Source organism: Gymnoscopelus braueri (assembly GCF_963280865.1).
Source record: "Gymnoscopelus braueri genome assembly, chromosome: 5".
In the NCBI taxonomy this organism is placed as follows: Eukaryota; Metazoa; Chordata; class Actinopteri; order Myctophiformes; family Myctophidae; genus Gymnoscopelus; species Gymnoscopelus braueri.
This window is the reverse complement of record NC_137606.1, coordinates 45,203,118-45,223,146: the sequence shown is the minus strand read 5'-3', so window position 1 is coordinate 45,223,146 and position 20,029 is coordinate 45,203,118. Positions and strand designations below refer to the sequence as shown.

Below are 20,029 nucleotides of genomic sequence, written 5' to 3'. Positions count from 1 at the left end.
TGGCTTAAGGATTGAAATCCTGTCAAAGGAATAATGCTCATTTAAGTGCTCTGCATTTCCCTCTCTCAGCTAACTATGTTCTCGGAACCAATGTTCTACTTTGAATCATCAGTAGTTTTCAAACTTCTTTCACTCTGAATAACATATGTTGCTATACAGATAGCTAAAATCTAAAATGAAACAGATGCTTTCCCGGATTTAATGGGTTAATGGCTTGTGTGTGTGTGTGTGTGTGTGTGTGTGTGTGTGTGTGTGTGTGTGTGTGTGTGTGTGTGTGTGTGTGTGTGTGTGTGTGTGTGTGTGTGTGTGTATGTGTGGCTGTGTGTGTGCGTGTGTGCGTGCGTGTGTTTTTTCGACCCTGCAGAAATACCCTCCAAAGAAGGACCTTGTGCGGGCCGTGTCCCTTCAGACTGGCTACATGGTCCAGAGCCAGGGACCCAGTCACTGTACGCTCACCTACCTGGCACAGGTCGACCCAAAGGGTAACGCTCTCCTCACACACTCATGCACACGCACACACTGTTTTCCAAGAAGTGAATGTGATATTGTTTAATTATTGATGTTTTTGGTGTCTTATAATCTCGTAAGTCACGAAAATAAAAATACATTCATTCACATACACGCACGCACGCACGCACGCACACACACACACACACACACACACACACACACACACACACACACACACACACACACACACACACACACACACTTCACACACACTTCACACACACACAAACAGACATGCACACTGCAAATCGACATTGCAATGCTCATGGTGCAGACATACAGTATATTCATACAGTATATTCCCCATACACATACAGGTAAGACGCACAACATATCACACACGCACACACACACACACACACACACACAGGTGGCTGATGTGAATTGAAGGTTGTAATGAATCATTCATTTCTCTGGCCTTATTTCTAAAGGAGTCGCCATAGTAACTATATGAGGGACAGGGTCCTGTTCTCTCCGCTTGACTATCTCTCTTTCTCTCCATCTCTTTGTCTCTCACTTCCTCTTTCTTCTTTTCACTCTGTCGTCATCCGCCTCTCCTCCCTCCCCTTCTTTCATAATAGTCTACCTTGTCTGTCTGCCTGTCTGTCTCCTTTCCATCCCTCCATTATGCATCTCTTTATTTGTTCTCTCTCTCTCTCTCATTCTCTCTCTCTCTCTCTCTCTCTCTCTCTCTCTCTCTCTCTCTCTCTCTCTCTCTCTCTCTCTCTCTCTCTCTCTCTCTCTCTCTCTCTCTCTCTCTCTCTCTCTCCTCTTTACTCTCAATCTCAAGGATGCCAGGGCTGCTGATAGTCTCCTAAATCACATCTCGTTTTGACATGCTTGCTTATGTGAGCATGCACGTGTGTGCGTGTGCGAGTGCTTGTGAGAGAGAGAAGGACTGTTAGTAGAAAGTAGCAGGTCAGAGTGCTTCACTTTGATCCTAGATAACACAACTCTAACCCCCCCCCCCCTCTCTCTCTCTCTCTCTCTCTCTCTCTCTCTCTCTCTCTCTCTCTCTCTCTCTCTGCAGGTTCACTACCCAAGTGGGTGGTCAACAAGTCTTCACAGTTTCTTGCTCCTAAAGTAAGTACATTACAGCACGTGCATACAGTACATGCACACACACACACACACACACACACACACACACACACACACACACACACACACACACACACACACACCCACACACACACACACACACACACACACAGAATGGATGACTACCATTAATACATCAGTTAGTAAGGGGAGGAGCATATATGGGTTGGGATGTTTACGATAATTGTAGTAGGCTTATTAGCTTAATTCTCTGTGTGTGTGTGTGTGTGTGTGTGTGTGTGTGTGTGTGTGTGTGCGTGTGCGTGTGCGTGTGCGTGTGCGTGAATGCGTGTGTGTGTGTGCGTGTGTGTGTGTGTGTGTGTGTGTGTGTGGTGTGTTTGTGTGATGGGTGTGTCAGTTTGTTTGTTTGCGTGTGTGTGTGTGTGTGTGTGTGTGTGTGTGTGTGTGTGTGTGTGTGTGTAGGGCCTACAAAAATCCTAGTCGTCAATAGTCAGATGTTGCACGGTCAGTGGCATACGTGCGTCATTGTTTGTTTATCCTACATTTTCATGTGTTTGCAGCTTGGACCATGGAGCATTATGTTGTTGTCATGACATATTATCAAAGACAGAGGTCATACTTTCCTTATCTGGTTCTAAACAGACTGGCCTAGTCTGTTTAGGACCAACGCAACGCAAGTTTTGTTTACGAATCCTATAAGGCTAAATAAAATTTGTATTCATATGTTCCAATGCTCAATGCCAAAAACATAATTAAATCGTTAATCGCAATTATTTGTATGACAATTAATCGTCAATTTAAATGCTGTAATCGTGACAGCCCCACAGGTGTAGGGTTTGATGTTTAACCTGTTAGCCTATAGTTCCTTTAAAGCACTAAATTGTTTTATTTACACTCTAAGTATGTGACTGTTGTGTTTACCCTGTCGTTTGTCGAGTAGGGTTCATGTCATTTGCTCTGAGTCACTCTGGAAAAGAGCATCTGTTCAACGCCTACATTGTGTCAACATTTGTGACATTTAAAGCAGCGATTCTCAGCGCTGTGAGGATATTGCTAAACATTAATATAAAAAATATATATGTAGTATATACACTAACACTATATGTTTAATCCATTAAGACCGGGAACGAATCTGTGTCATTTTAAGATTTCTTTGGCTATTCAAAAAATAGTAGATATACAAGCTCATAGCGCGCCACCGAGTGCCGCACTATGAGCTTGCATATCATTTTGGCTGTCCTTGACATGGAAAAGTTGGAGCACCAACTTATATAGCAACATACTGTTAGGATTTAGAAAAAAAATATTTGATATGTATTTGGCCGCAGACCCCCATCTCAAAATATTTAGTTCCAGGGACGCCCAGAAGCAAAGTTTTGAGTTAAAATGTTTGCTTTAAAATAATACATATTCAAATATTTGCTAAATGTTTCAATATTTTTCAAAAATAGCAGATCTACAATATATATTCTTTGAGCAATTTTTTTGATAGCCCAAAGAAATCTTAAAAATAACTCAGATGCGTTCCCGGATTGAATGGGTTAAGCCCTTTATCCATATTTTATACGTTGGCTATTCAAATATAGCAGATGTACAAGCTCACAGCGTGTCACTTCGTGCTGCGCTGCGAGCTTGTACTGTACATCTGCTATTTTTGAGGGGGGAAAAAATTATAATCTTGAAAGTATTGAACATTTTTGAATAATTTAGATTGGGTGTCAGTGTGGGTACTGTCTCATGCATTATGGTCACACGCACACCCAGCAGAGTGCCTGTCAGGATCGGAGCGCCGTAGAGCACTATGTATAATGAATGATGTCTGCGTGTGTGAGCTGAAATAGGGCAGCCATGTTAAGGGAGAACCTTGAAGATGGAGGGGGATGAAGGCATCTTGTCAAATCATACAAATGGTGCATTTATATAGCGCCTTTTATCCAAGACGCTTTACAATGACTGTGCATTACTGTACATTCACCCATTCACACACACACACCGACTGCAGAGGAAACCATGAAGGCACCAACCTGCTTATCGGGAGCAATTAGGGGTTCAGTGTCTTGCTCAAGGACACCTAGGCACTAACTCTGGGGGAGCCCTAGCCTGGGACCAGACGAATCTGCAAGTTCAATTTGGGTCTGGCACCGCTCCATAGAGAATCCATTTCCTGCTCCAGAAGACGTGGGTGACCAATCAGGGCCCAGTATTCGAATATGGGAGACTGTAATTGGTATTTGGTTGTAGGTCTAACCAAATGCGTCGAGGGCCATTGTTTTGATCCCGAAAAAAAACTTCCTCATGGAAGCACCAGACTCATATCCACGCAGTGATGATATAGTCTGGCTACGCGAGGCTAGGGGAGCCCAGGATCGAACTTTGAACCTTCCGGTTCCCAAGCGGCCGCTCTACCTCCTGAGCCAGAGCCACTGCCGCCTCAAATACGAGCGTCCGAGCCTGGCAACATACTGCATGTTGCCAGGTGTGTGTGTGTGTGTGTGTGTGTGTGTGTGTGTGTGCGCGTGTGCGTATGTGCGCACGTGTGTATGAATGTACACACAACACTCTGTCTGTAAGCTGACATGCACCTGATTTTATTGCACTGTATGCAGGAGTCTGTACAATAAATGTCCCCCATGCATTCTGTCCAGATAGACTGCTGTAACCCCCCCCCCCCCCCCCCCTCCACTACTCAGTGTTGAATTCGGCCAAAACATTCTTCTTTTTCTTATCAAGTCAAGTTTATTTATGTAACAACAAATTACAACAAATGTTATCTCATGGCACTTAACACATTGGGTGCCAGCATTTTTTCATAACAACTTACGTTGGGTGCCAGAATTCTCCCCATAGACCATATTCACACGGCGGCCATATTGGAATTTAACATTGAAAGTGCTGCCACCCGGGGTGGCTACTTTCATTGACTTCATAGAAACATGGCCGCCGTGTGAATATGGTCTATTGACTGCGCTTTGCTGTTTAAAGCTCTAGACTCCACGAGGAGCAAATCCATGTAAAAAAAAACATCCATTCATGTTGCGCGATGACCCTGGCTACAGCCTGGAACGATAACATTTCACTCGCGAGTTACAATGGGGGGGGATCGCGCATCGCGCATGACCGGTTTTCCCCACCGGAAACAGATTCGGAGATATAGGTGTTTTAAAGAAGGAAATAGACAGGAAGTGGATGGGAGCCATGTTTTTGTTTTTCCGGTGATCTATCTGGCCTATCCTTCTCAAGATCACAATGGGTACTCCCAGAGCTGCTCTAGCCCCGCCCGTGTGGAGAAAAACGAAAAAAACAAAAAGACATATTTCACGGTCTGGACCGTGTTCGGCACCGGACCGCTACTCTGCGCAAACACGGTTCAGACCGTGTTTGGCACCCGATGTGTTAACATGAAACAGCAGTGGTTGAAACAGCTGTTGTTGTCGTAAGTGTGCTGCAAATGCTGTCAAAGTGTGGTCCTTGAAGGGCTTCCAGGGGGTCCCCATAAAAATGTGCAAATATGGCATCAAAATCTGTTTAACCACTTACATCGGCTATTTTCAACAACAAGAAATCTTGGTGAAATGTTTTTTTATATTTTAATATTTTTAATATTTTAACAACACAAATCTTGTATGAGGGTCCCTGGCACACCATAATTTTCAGATGGGGGTCCGCTTCCATATTAATTTGGGGGTCCTTGACATGAAAAAGTTGAGAACCACTACAGAGACCCAGACATTCCCCTATGAGCAAGCACTTGGCGACAACAGCAAGGAAAAACTCCCCTTTAACTTGAAGAAACATCAAACACAACCTGGCTTTGTGTCTTGTGTTTTTACACATGGATTCATCGTTAACGTGTACAAATTGACATCCCTTCAATGAAATGTTGTAGTCTCTGTAATACACTATGATGGTTAATGGTATCAAATGTAGCACTACGGTCGATGCAATTACAAGTAGGAGGTCATTTGTGACTTTCACTAGCACTGTCACTGTGCCATGATGTACTCTAAATACAAACTGAAAGTCACATAACTGCTTGGTGACTGAAATTGAATGTCACATAACTGCTTGGTTACTGAAATTGAATGTCACATAACTGTTTGGTTACTGAAATTGAATGTCACATAACTGCTTCGTTACTGATACTGAATGTCTCATAACTGCTTGGTTACTGAAATTGAATGTCACATAACTGCTTGGTTACTGAAATTGAATGTCACATAACTGCTTGGTTACTGAAATTGAATGTCACATAACTGCTTGGTTACTGATACTGAATGTCTCATAACTGCTTGGTTACTGAAATTGAATGTCACATAACTGCTTGGTTACTGAAATTGAATGTCACATAACTGCTTCGTTACTGATACTGAATGTCTCATAACTGCTTGGTTACTGAAATTGAATGTCACATAACTGCTTGGTTACTGAAATTGAATGTCACATAACTGCTTGGTTACTGAAACTGAATGTCACATAACTGCTTGGTTACTGATACTGAATGTCTCATAACTGCTTGGTGACTGAAACTGAATGTCACATAACTGCTAAATGTTGACTGCCTTCTCAAGGACCTTCACTCATTCAGTGCCATTGACGTCAAAGACGTCCACATTTTCATAAGCCCAGAGCGCCATTGGCGTCAAAGACGTGAAAAAAAAAAGAACCCAGCACCCAGAACCCAAGATAATGTGATCCGAAGATTTACTGCTCCGTTCACTTCTTGGTTGGTTGGATTTCTTAAAAATCCTGTATCTCGGCTCCTGTGTTCTTTTTTTTTTACAATGTATTTTTGGCCGAGACATGCTATTTTCAAAGGCTTGTATAGTCGCGATGACATTTATTTTTTTCTGGGGAAGCACAGTGAAACCCTCTGTGATTAGCAACCATCAGGGGATCGATCATACTGGAGATAAATATTCTGTGACTACTTGAAATAGGTAAGAAAATCGAAAAATCACTGGCATAGTATGCAATTATTTTTGTATTTACTTGGCACTGAATGAGTTAAAGAAAAAGGGAAGGTTAGATATAGGTCTAGTTGGCTAAAACCCCTGAATAAAGGGCAGGCTTTTTAATAATCTAGTAAAGAAGTGCTAACTAAGGACTTACTTAAAGGAGAATACCGGACAAATTAAGTGTTGTCTTTGATGTCTCGTTACTCACCTATTGACGTGAAAAGTGGCGTTCTTTTTTTCCATCGATTCCCCTGTCGTCATTTTTTAAACCCCCTCCGTTGTCATAATGGGAGCGCGTGGGTTAGGGAGATTCGTCTATTATAACCGATGCAAAGTTGTTTTTTTCTCTACTGCTAGTCATTGTGGAGTCTCATGATAGTCAAACATGAGAGTAGCTAGCCTGAGAGGCTAGCGCTACTGCCGAACGATTTAACACTGGATGCTTGTTTCTTTCCAGAACCTGGCAACTCGTGTTGCCAGGTTCTTGAAACAAGCAACCAGTGTTAAGTCGTTCGGCAGTTTTCCTTTCAATCTGGGAAGGCGTCTGTGTCATTTTAGTTGTTACCATATATCGTCACTGTCGACCTTGTATCTCCAAGTTAAAAATGTGTATGTTTTTTTCGTAAATTAATGCCCTACTTTAATTCGCCTCCTTAAGCTTATCGCATAAGCATGCGTCAGTGCTGCACCCCAAACGCCAAACACCGCTAACAGCGTCGCCAAAACGGACCGTTTTTAATGATTTCTAGGCGTCAATTTGTCAGCATCAGCTGACAGCGTTTTTGACAGCTAGCCTGCCTAGGCTAATAATCACCATCTACCACAAGCAGCAGGGAGGAGACCACCTTCTCGACTTACCCGATGCCAATACAACGCAGTAGGCCCAGACTCTGGGCCTTGCGGGTAAGTTTCGATCCATACCCGGACCTGTTGACTGCTGTCATATCTTTTCAACGCTGTGGGCCACTCTGTGGCCCTCGCGGGTACGTCCCGCCCTAAGCCGCTACCTGGCACCTTCCACTACTGCTCCATAGCCTGCACTTTTCCGTCACCAAAATCACTTTTACTGGCCATAGCTGTTTGTTTACCCTCAGAACCCAACAAAATGACACTATCACCTACCTCGTCCTCCGCCTGCGATAGCTGCCTCCGCATGACCATGAAGGTGTCCGAGCTGGAGGACAGAATTTCCAGGCTTCACCAGATCCAGGACGACGAGCACATCATTGACTCCTTTATCGCCTCACTCGACGCCTCTGCGACGACCATCGGATCAGCGGTACCTGTGGCAGACTGCGACGATACTGTCCCGGCGTCCCGTTCCCTAGACGCCCTTGGTTCGGTCCCGCTCGCCTCCAGGCGCCCTGCCCCGTCGGTGGCCGAACTGGACGACACCATCCCGGTCCGCATGGACTCTGCTGGTCGCTGGGTTCCGGGTTCGGGGGGATGGTGCGCGCCCACCCATGGCCAGCTCCACTCCAGTCCCGTGGAAAAGGGCTGGCATGGGTCGGGGTAAACCCCTTCTTCCCCCCCCCCCCCCCCACCTGCCGCACCCATACCCATCTCCAGAAACAAGTTCTCCCCCCTGGTCATTCAAGAACCCCCCCACACCACGACCATAACAACACCACTCCGGAGCATGGCTCGGGTTCCGCCTCCTCCCGCCGCAGGCTCCTGAGGACGGCTGTTGTCAGGCACTCGGAGGGCCTCCCCACCCCCCACCCAGCTGAGCCCCCCCTCCCACGCTCATCTGTGATCACAAAACTATTGCCATCCTTCGTAAGCCCCCACCCCCCCACACGGGATAGTAGTACTCCAGCAACAGTGTCCCCTCCGTTGCACCCTCCCGTGTCCATTCCGCCCCCCTCTTCCCCCCCACCATGGTCATCATCGGTGACTCGATCTTAAAATACATCCGTTTCGCAAATGCAATCACCCATAGTTTTTCTGGTGGGACCACCGCTGACATCCTTGTCAAACTCCCCGAAATTCTGGCCTCTCTCCCATCCTCCGTCACAAGTATCATTCTCCACGTTGGAACAAATGCCAAACAATCTGTAGCAGCTAGGTCCAACTTCAAAGAAATCTTCTCACTCCTCAATAACTGCGGACTATCCGTCCACATCTCTGGTCCACTACCCACACAGGATCGCGGTGACTTTCACTTCAGCCGTCTGATGTACTTACACTAGTGGCTTCAATCTGCCTGTCACTCCGCCAATATCCACTATATTAACAATTTCTTTTTATTCTGGGACCGCCCCTCCTTCTTTAATTCAGACGGTCTACATCCAAGTAAACTTGGATGTAAAATGCTAATTAATAACCTCCGCCGTTCTGTGTCTGCCTACAGGCATTCACAACAACATTGACTCCTCCCCCTGCCCCCGTCTGACCCGGCTGACCACACCCCCGGAATGACGACATCCGGTCATTTCCAACCGACCACTTGTTCCCCTTGCATCGCCCCCTGCTGGCCGGGAGGACCTCCTACCCCTTTTCCCACTGCGGTTTCACCTGCCACCTCCTTTTCTCCCAATACTCACACACAGTACTCAATCCCTGTCCAATTGGGCCAAAGAACTCACAACTTCTACAAGGGCTCCGGGATTAATTTTAGGGTAACAACAGACCCATATCAAATCTGCCCTTTTTGGGCAAGGTCCTAGAAAAAACGCTATTCCATCAGTTAGAAGTATATCTACAGAACAACAGAATCCAAGAAATTTCTATCTGGTTTCAGGAAAGGGCATAGCACAGAAACAGCACTTGTGAAAGTAATTAACGATTTCAGGGTGTCCGCCGACAATAAAAATGTATCTGTCCTCCTGCTCCTTGACCTGACGGCTGCGTTTTATACGATTGATCATGCCATCCTGGTTCAACGTTTGGAGTACTGGATAGGTTTGTCAGGCACGGCCCTGTCATGGTTCATTTCCTACCTATCAGGCAGAAGCTATTTTGTCAACCTAGATGAATTTGATTCAGACAAACACGACATCTGCTCTGGCATTCCACAGGGTTCTATGCTTGGTCCGCTATTATTTTCGCTTTACATACTGCCGCTGGGCGAACTCATCACCAGACACGGAGTGAATTTTCACTTATATGCTGACGATACCCAGCTTTACCTTTCTGTAGCTCCAGATGACCCCAGTGCTCTTGACCCGTTGGTGACTTGTCTGTCCAGCATCAAATGCTGGATGAGTGAGAACTTTCTCAAGCTAAATGAGGATAAGACAGAAGTTCTCATAATTGGCTCTAGTGAGCAGAAAGAATCTATAACAAGTAGGCTCGGTAACATAACACTAGGAAGTGACTCTACAGTCAAAAACCTGGGGGGTTATTATTGACTCCGAACTGAATTTTAACACACATATTAGTCATGTTACCAAGATTGCCTTCTTCCATCTGAGAAATATTGCGCGAATCAGAGCTTATCTGTCGTTGGACGATGCAAAAACATTGATCCACGCGTTTGTTTTCTCTCGCCTAGATTACTGCAATGCACTTTTTTCTGGCCTGCCAAAGAAAACAACCAACAGACTACAACTCGTTCAAAATGCGGCAGCCAGAGTTTTAACTAAAACTAAGATGAGAGAACACATTACCCCCGTTTTAGCATCACTTCATGGGCTCCCGGTCGTTTTTAGGATTGATTTTTAATGTATTTTACTTGTTTATAAGGCTCTCAATGGTCTGGCACCCTCCTACCTCTATGACCTCCTCCCTAAATATGTTCCAAACCGCCCCCCTCAGGTCCTCTAGTGCTGGCCTACTCGAAGTGCCTGAAATGTCTTAAAAAATACGGTGAAGCAGCATTCTGCTTCTACGGGCCAACAGCGTGGAATAAGCTCCCATTACTTCTAAGACAGGCACCCTCTGTAGACATTTTTAAAGCACAGCTCAAGACTCATTTTTTCACACTTGCTTTGATTGTTGATTCTGTTTCTTCTAAATCTCTGTGTTGTTATTAGGCCTGTCCCCGACTAAGGATGTGTTTAGTCGAATCTAATTGGCGACTAATTGCCAATAGTCGACTGGCAGTCAACTAATGCAAAAAATATATATAACCGATCTACAAGCTCGGCTAGTTTCACTATCTTTGAAAATATTTTAAATGCATGGCCTGTTTTAGCCATAGTACAGTATTTATTTCGATTATTGGTACCGGTCATTGTCAGTCATTACTTTGTATACCAAAACTATTTAGTCATATCTGTCCTGTGCAGTTTTGGTGTACGAAGTCTAAAATCCAAACAGAAAAGTATATGTTCCAATGTTCAATGCCAAAAACACAATGAAATCATTAATCGCAAATTATTTGTACGACAATTAATCGTCATCTAAAATCGTGACAGCCAATCATCCAGCTAGGGATGTATGCCATCTCTCCTAATCAGACAGATGTTCTGAACAACATGGACTGCACTCATTACCATGCACAATCTAATAGACCTTCTGTAGTGTCAAAGTCCTAAACTTTTAGCACTACTGGTTGCTGAACGGCTAAAGAAGTTTAGACGATGTCCAAAACGTGAGTTCATCATAAACAAAAAGATGTATTCTCTGTAGTAGTTGTCTGTCACTTCAGCATACAAAAAATATAATTAAAATATAAACAGTCAAACGCATACAGACCACCAGCCCTCACAAACACAGTCAAAAAACTGTTTGCCTCTGCCCATCAGCAGCACCTGCCGCTTGATTGAGACCTTGTTAAATAATCTGGCCAACCTCGGCCTTGACCAAGCCCTGCAGTGACGTCATCCAAGGAGAAACAAGAACATCATATGGCTCTTACACCTTCTGTTGTGGGAGAATGATAACTTTGAATGTGATACTTTGAAACATTGTACTTCTCAGAGTATCAGCCTTTGGAAACTAGCTGTCGCACTTGGAGTTTAAACTGTAGCTCTTGTGTTCCACAGGAGACTTTGTTCATTGTTTTTGCCTAGCGAGGTAGTCAGGGTTATATAATGTGAGAGAGTTACGGCCCACAGGCCCCAGCTCTTATCTTATGCATCAATCGACATTCTTTAAAAGCTGCTGACATTGTCCTCCCCTCAGGAGATCTGTTTAAGACACTTGACCTTTGAACAGTTCTGCTCTGTTTGCAAACATGATGATTAAAACTCCACAAAGACAAGTAATTTTGTCACACCTGGGTATGGATAACAAATTTAGAAGCGTGCTTAATGTGGGATTTCCACTACACTTCTTCCAGACAACTGAATGGCTAGAGGCCATTGTGAGAAGAGGTCTACTGACCTAGTAAAAGCTGGACTATGTATCTTTCCTGTTCTACCCCACATCTTGGATCTCCTGCACACATGCTGACATTTTTGCCACTGGGCTAACAGAGCCCAGGTCTGCTTGCTCAGGGGAAAAATAAAATTTTGACCCTCAGGTCCAAAGTTTTGTCAAACCAGACACAGGATTGTGTCAAAGTTTGTGTTGAACAAAATAACATTTTATTCACTAAAAAGGTTACATATTGCGTCTTGCATTTCTGTGCATTCTTGTTATCCTCTGAAGACCTCAGATGCTAATAAATACTTTCAACCTTTGAGAAGTATTTTTTTATTCAGGTGCTTTATGCTTGTAAACTGTTTGTAAACAAACCAGCCATCTCTTCCAGTTCAAGTGCTTCATTGCCACATAATGTGGATATAGCGAGTATCGACAGATCTCCTCTCAACCTCTCCTCAGACAGAGCATTCATGTTGGTCTTCTAGCACATGAGTGCATCATTCAGTGTAGCTTGTACGTGCATGAAGTACGCATGGTCGCAAAATAGGGGATACACACAGATGTCTCCGCGGACATGAGCTGGTGGTGATTAACCCATTCAATTCGGGAACGCATCTCTGTCATTTTTTATTTCTGTAGCTATTCAAAAATAGCAAATATACAAGCTCAAAGCACGGCACCGAGTGCCGCACTATAAACTTGTAGATCTGCTATTTTTGAAAAATCGTGTGCAAATCAAACAAACAAATGTTCGCTTTAAAAATATATATATTCAATGATTTGCACACATTTTCACGACTGTTTTTTCAAAAATAGCAGACCTTGTATATCTGCTATTTTTTAATAGCCAAAGAAATCTTAAAATGGCACAGATGTGTTCCCGGTCTTAATGGTTTAAATGAGTACTGTACATCATATGATGCTAGCAGGCCGTCGCGGCTACATGGATGCGGCAAGTATATTTTGGCCTTAACTGCCTCGTTCCCTTTCTGTTCCATACCCCCCCCCCCCTCTCCTTCTCTCCTCTCCTCTCTCCATATCCATCCATACGTCTCCCCCCAGAGACTTTTTCTCTCTACTCCCTCTGAGTGTCAGTTGGTGTCAAATAATTGAGCTGAATGTTGCCAAAGAAATAATACTCCCAAAGAATTTGAGTTCAACGAATGCTGTCAGACATTAAATGCCATCGTGGGCGAATCTCTGGAAAGAGTCCTGCATTTGAAGGGGAGGCTGGTAGATTAAAGGTTCAAAGTGTCGTCATTGTTGCATCTTGCGTACGGGTACATACAGTAAGAGTCATTCTTTTGCTCTGGTTCCTCAGCCTTTGTAGCAGCATTAATAATAATAAACATGTACAACAATAAAGAATTGCAGCAGTATGAAGAAATGGTTGGTTGGTCCTAGCGCTTAACCCATTAAGGCCTGAGGTTCTCAAATCCTATAACAGTTTTCTGAAAAACCTATGTTGCTATATCAGTGCTTCTCAAACTTTTTCATGTCAAGGACCTCCAAAATGATACGTATTTGGGCCGCTGACCCCCATCTAAAAATATTTTTTTCAAGCAAAGACTTGAGTTAAAAAAAAATTTGTTAAAAATATATATATTCAAAGATTTGCAAAAAAATCACGATACATTTTTTTTGCATATCTACAAGCTATGAGCTTGTATATCTGCTATTTTTGAATATCCAAACTATAAAATAATGGTTTAAAGGATCTACACCATGAATTTAAAAAAAATATTTGATATTTAATATCATATGGTGTATGTCCCTCAAACCTTTTTCAAAAGGTTTGAGCCTAAATCATCACTCAGATATACTCATCCCAAGTCAATTGTCTCTGGCTTATACAGCACTTTCAGCTGCAATACCAAAACGTCCTCTTGGGCAGGGGGGGCTACTGAGCAATTCTGTCTGTTTTATTATTAAAAATTATTAAAAAATGATTTAAAAAAAAAAAAAAAAAGGAAAAATTCTGCATAAAAAGAAGCATCTAAGAAAAATACAAAATCGAAAAAAAAACACTTTGAACATTTTTGAACAATTCCACCAAGTGTTTGAGGTGCCTGTTTCACCCACTTCCGGGGGGCGGAGCCAAAATCCGAAGTATTTGTTCGTAGACCCCCACTTAGGGGGGGGTAGAAAAAGTTTCGGAGCGATTCGGGCACTTTTCATTTAACATTGGGTTTGCCATCAAAAATGTTTGTGACATCATGAACATTTCCATTCTGAGATCGCCTGTTCAGACACGCCCATTCTGGAAATCCATGAAATGAGAAGGAATGACTGAATTTAAAAAAAAAACATTTTTTTGGGTACAAGAGACACTGGGGACCGCAAAAAATACAAAAAAACAAGAAAAAAATGATTTTCATGGTGTAGACCCTTTAAGTAGTTACACAGATGCGTTCCCGGTTTTAATGGGTTAAGGTGTGTCTTGTCGTCTTAAAACATATGGCTTTTTCCATTAATCGAATAATCGAGAAGCGTGTTGTTTTATTTTATTTCAACGAATTGACGCGAAAAAGATCTTTTGTCATTGTCTAAATCAATTAGTAACCACTTATTTTATACAGAAATAGTGAAAATTGCTGATCTACAAACTCATAACGCGTTATGGTGTAATTCTGCTATTTTTACTAATTGAAAGAGAAAGTTACATTTCAAGATTTTTGATTACAGGCGATTATTTCTTATAGTCGATTAAATCGATTAGTTTGATTAACTGTCGCACCCCTAGTACACATGTATATTAATTAAAAATGTATATATATATATATGTCTCTCTTGATAACAATTTCTCTGTCACTTCTCTCTCTTCCCCATCTCTCCCTTACCTTCATCCACCTGTCTCTCTCTGCAGGCGATGAAAAAGATCAACAAGGCGTGTGTGAAGTACCCCGAGTGGAAACAGAGACACAACCCCGGCCTAAAGCCATGGCTCTACCCGGAACAGACTACACTACCCAGCATCCCCCTCTCCGAGCTCAGCATCCAGCACGCAGACAGCCTTGAGAACATCGACGAGAGCTGCCTGGCCGAGACTAAGGACAGAGAGAGAGAGAGAGACAGCGACTAGTGAACACATGCACATGCACATGCACATATACCCCCCCACACACACACACACCTATAGATATACTGTAGTACACATTTGTATTTGCACATGTATGCATATATAGTAGCGCTGGGCATTTAACTGAAAATATATCGAAACCTATATCTCGCACCAATAACCACCTTAATCTTGTTCATGTAGGTTCATTGAATAATCGAGCAATCGAGAAAAAATTGGAATAGATTTTTTAACAATCTACTAAATTGATTAGTCGGATGAACTACTTAACCCTGTACTTTGTTGTACAATGGTGGCGTACAAAAATTGCTGATATACAAGCTCATGCTGGTAGATCTGCTGTATATTTTTTTTGTATCCGTTCATTATTCATAATCAAGGCAAAAGTTTGAAATAATTGTGATATTGTTTTGAAGTCATTCGACCCAGCCCTAATATATACACATGTATTGAGAGAGAGAGAGAGAGAGAGAGAGAGAGAGAGAGAGAGAGAGAGAGAGAGAGAGAGAGAGAGAGAGAGAGAGAGAGAGAGAGAGAGAGAGAGAGAGAGAGAGAGAGAGAGAGAGAGAGAGAGAGAGAGAGAGAGAGGGAGAGAAAGAACCATATAAATACATAAATAGACATGTCATGCACACAGAAAGACACAATTCATACACATAATGTTTGAATCTCTACATGAAACATTACACAAACATTACACGCTCACATGCTAGTTGAACGCTTAACCCTTTTTTACAAGTTTACAAGTCGTTCAGACTGAGTTCTTGATGAAAAGTCACGGTGTCATTTTTGTGACATGTTGTGAATTTGAATACATGTGAATGAAATAGTGTCAACCTCTAGAACAAGGGTTCTCAACCTTTTCAGGTCGCGACCCCCCCCAAAATATTCATATTTGGACTGGGGAACCAAATGTCCCGTGGCTTAATCCATGCCAAGCTGGGCATCCTTGAACTGAGAAAGGTTGAGAATCAACTGCATCTAGACAACACAATGTCATAGCAAAGACGAGGGCTGGGCGATTAACTGAAAATATATGATATTTAGAACCAATAACCAACATAATCTTTGTCATGTAGGTTAATCGAATAATCGAGAAGCAGGTTTCTTTTATAGTTTGTATTTATTTCTTATACATCAACGAATCGACACGAAAAAATGTGTATAGATTTTTTATAATCGATTACATCGATTTGTCTGTGTTATACTTCATTATGCAATGGTGGTGTACGAAAATAGTTCTACAAGCTTACAACGCATTGCATCACGACGCATTCTGAGCTTGTACATCTGTTATTTTCACTATTTAAAACATTTATAATCGTATAACCGAGGCAAAAGTTTGAAATAATTGCGATATTGATTTGAAGTCATAATTGCCCAGCCCTAATGTTCTTGTCGGTTCTCAGCTTTACGACCACACATGTAGATCTGCTATTTTGGTGTGCACCACCGGCGCCCAAACAAATAGTACAAGTACAAATAGGGCATTAGTGTACGTTCACTACAGCTCTGGTTCTCAAGTGGGTATCCGGGGGGTCCTTGAGGGGGTTCCATGGGGTCCCCAGCTAAATTAGTCAATATAGCATCTCAACCACTTCAACCACTTTAACCCTATAAGTTAAAGTGGTTACCCTATAAGATATTTGACAATAGCCGACGTACACGCTCACAACGTGTTGCATCGCAGCGTGTAGTGAGTTTGTAGTGAGTTTGTAGTGAGCTTGTTGTGAGCTTGTAGCTTGTAGCTATTTTCAAAAGATCTTGAATTTTTTTTATTTGGAATATGTTTGAAACATTTTAACAACACAAATCTTGTATGGGGGTCCCTCATCCCTGGCACAACATATTTTCAGATGGCGGTCTTCAGCGAATTACATATTAACATGTCAGGGGGTCCTTGACATGAAAACATTAGTGAACCAGCTGCTCTACATTGTGAGGTAGGACAATGGGAGGAGGTGGATGAACTGAATCGAGGGTTTGCTGGTGAATGCACCCATTAGGAGCTTTAGTTATTAACACTGGAAAACTGATGGTAAAACCCTGTTAATCCTGCTGTTGTTACCCAGGCTTCAGGGCCAAGCGAGGACAGTGGCTCTGCTCTGCAAACAATAAAGTCCTCAATGCTGCAGAAGGAATTTGAATGCTGAGCAATGTGCAGAGTGCAATTCATTTGACTGTACACACTCAAGGTTACTTAATTATGTATAGCTTTGATGTTCTGCAAGACCGGCGCCTACTGGTTCATATATATGTGCCGTATATATGCAGTGTATGTATATCGTCTCTGTCGGGTGGAAACCTCATATGTCCAAAACTGCTATTTTTGAAGATTCAAATTCAAAAGCAGCAGATCTACAAGCTCGAAAGCTTGTTTCGAGCTTGTAGATCTGCTGCTTTTGATGCTTTTGTGTGGCGCTGTAGTATGATCAAGTAGGGCATTAATTTACGGGGAAAAAATAAGTCAGAATATGGAGTTTAGGAGATAGTTCTGCCTGACAGCAACGATATATATATGTATGCAAACACACGCTCACCACACACACACACACACACACACACCATGTCATTGTCTCCCTGTCCTTGTTCTGTCTGTCATTGATTATGTGTCTGTCTGGATTACACGTCCCCTTTGTTAGCACATAATAAATATGTGGGTGTGTAGACGGTAGCTGACACACACACACACACACACACACACACACACACACACACACACACACACACACACACACACACACACACACACACACACACACACACACAGACACACACACACACACACACACACACACACACACACACACACACACACACACACACACACACACACACACACACACACACACACACACACACACACACACACACACACACTCTCACACACACACACAAACAAACACGTTACTTTCCACGTGGGGATGCCAGAAGCAATTTCTCATTTAAGAAATAAAAATAGAAATGGCATTTGTTTGGGGGATTTTTTTAACGCTAACCTCAACCCATAAACCTAACCCCTAAACGTCTAATGTGATGCCAACCTGAATATCTTACTAATAATTTGCTCTAAAAATCTGAAGTCATGAAAATGGGGAACAGCGGTGGTTCAGGCGACTGCTTGGGGAAACGGAAGGATCCCGGTTCGATCCCCAGCTCCCCCGGGGTTATTGTCCAAGTGTCCTTGAGCAAGTGAACACTGAACCCCTAACTTCTCCCAATGAGCAGATTTTCTGCCTTGCTTGGTGTTCCTCCACCGTCGGTGTGTGAAAGTGTGAATGTAATGCACATTGTAAAGCACTTTGGAGAAAGGCGCTATACAAATGCACCATTTACCATTTACCAAAAGGGACGTTCCCCTCAAGCGGACCAGAAGAATGTCCCCATAACACGTTTGTCTGGTTTTACTACATTTTGGCCCCACGTGAATAGTAATCACATGCATGCACAAACACACACACACACACCCCCCACACACACACACACACACACACACACACACACACACACACACACACACACACACACACACACACACACACACACACACACACACACACACCACACACACAATGTTTGCTCCTCTGTTAAAGAGCTGTATGATGAATGTATGTAGAGTTTGAAACTTAAATACAGATTAATACAAAGGTTTTCAATTTAATTGGTTTTCTGAGTCATTTCTCTCTCTCGATTTGTGTGCGTATCTGTGTGTGCGTGTGTGTATGCTTGCTTGTTACTATACTTGGGAGGGCCAAATGTCCTCCCAAGCATAGTACTTTTTTCTTTTCTTTTTTAACATTGTGAGGACAAAAATGTTAGTCTAACAATTAGGAAAAGATTCAGGTGGGATTAGGATTAGATATTTAGAGGTTAGATTTAATATTTAGGGTTGGAGATATGCATGATTTATACTTATAGTAGTTGAGTGAAAATAGAACATCTGAAGCTTAAATGGCAATAAATGTAATAAACAGTATTCATAACATCGAGTTTCTAAAATATAGATTAGTTTATAGATAGTTTGTATACAAAGACAAACGTGTGTGTGTGTGTGTGTGTGTGTGTGTGTGTGTGTGTGTGTGTGTGTGTGTGTGTGTGTGTGTGTGTGTGTGTGTGTGTGTGTGTGTGTGTGTGTGTGTGTGTGTGTGTGTGCGTGCGTGTGCATGCGCGTGTGCACTTCGGTCAGAAACGGTCACAGATCATTGACCTGCATAGTTAAATCCTGAGTGTGTGTTATGGGTCTGTCACTCCCGAGAGTGTACAAATGGAACCTCATCGACCCGTAAGGGTCCACTTGGTTCCATTTGTACACTCTCAGAGTTAAATAAACACTGAGGGTTTTGCTGTGCAATGATAATTTTTATAATGGTCCCGTTCACACCTTTCAGGGACACAGAATGTATCATTGATTTTTCAAAAGCAGACATAATCGTCGCTGTCGGGCAGAAACCTTGTATCTCCATGTTTCAATATTTTATGGTTTTTCATAAATGAATGGCCTACTATGCCGTACAAGAGTGTCGAGCAAAAGTATTGAAAAGAGCAGATCTACAAGCTCACAACGCGTTGCACTGCAATGCGTTGTGAGCTTGTAGATCTTCTATTTCCGCTACTTTCTAAACTTTTTGAAAGTGCAAGGTAATGTGGTTACGTGTGGTTACGTTTGTGGGTTTTATTCAATATTGAACCTATGAAAAGTATGAACTAGAGCTTGTGACTAAATGCTAATTACATTGGATCCTTTGGAACACATAGGTTCTGGTTTCCATTGCCTGAAAAGTAACAGTTTTGGACATACAAGGTTTCCGCTCCGACAGCGACGATGTGTGTGTGTGCATCCTGACCTAAAGCGGGATCATCCCCCCAATCTGTTTACATGGCAACCTTCAGATCAATTCACCATTAAAACAGCGAGGGAGAGAGAGAGAGAGAGAGAGAGACCAGAGCCTGCATGTCAGACAGGAAGTGAGTTATTACAGGGTGCGTGTGTGTGCGTGTGTATGTGTACGTGTGCATGCGTGTGTGTGCTGTGCATTGCCTTGTCACCGGGCAGGATTAGTAAGTTGGTTGACATAAAACTGTTATTTTTCCATTTTGACCGCCTAAAGCCTAATTTAGCCATTTCCAGCTGAAAATCCAGCAAGAGACACCGTTGTAGGACTAAGATTTA

The 20,029-nt window shown here is 42.8% G+C and overlaps 1 protein-coding gene across 1 annotated transcript in view; it reads left to right on the top strand.

Annotated features, from left to right (window-relative positions):
- Window positions 1-18,520, top strand: part of stard10 (StAR related lipid transfer domain containing 10) — a 118,693-nt gene extending 100,173 nt beyond the window's left edge. The window contains exons 4-8 of the mRNA XM_080429610.1: window positions 365-482; window positions 1,541-1,593; window positions 14,647-15,305; window positions 15,418-17,963; window positions 18,049-18,520. Coding sequence (XP_080285736.1) covers window positions 365-482; window positions 1,541-1,593; window positions 14,647-14,862 — 387 coding nt within the window. The 3' untranslated portion in view covers window positions 14,863-15,305; window positions 15,418-17,963; window positions 18,049-18,520. The remainder of the gene's footprint in view (window positions 1-364; window positions 483-1,540; window positions 1,594-14,646; window positions 15,306-15,417; window positions 17,964-18,048) is intronic.
- Window positions 18,521-20,029: the final 1,509 nt, after the last annotated feature.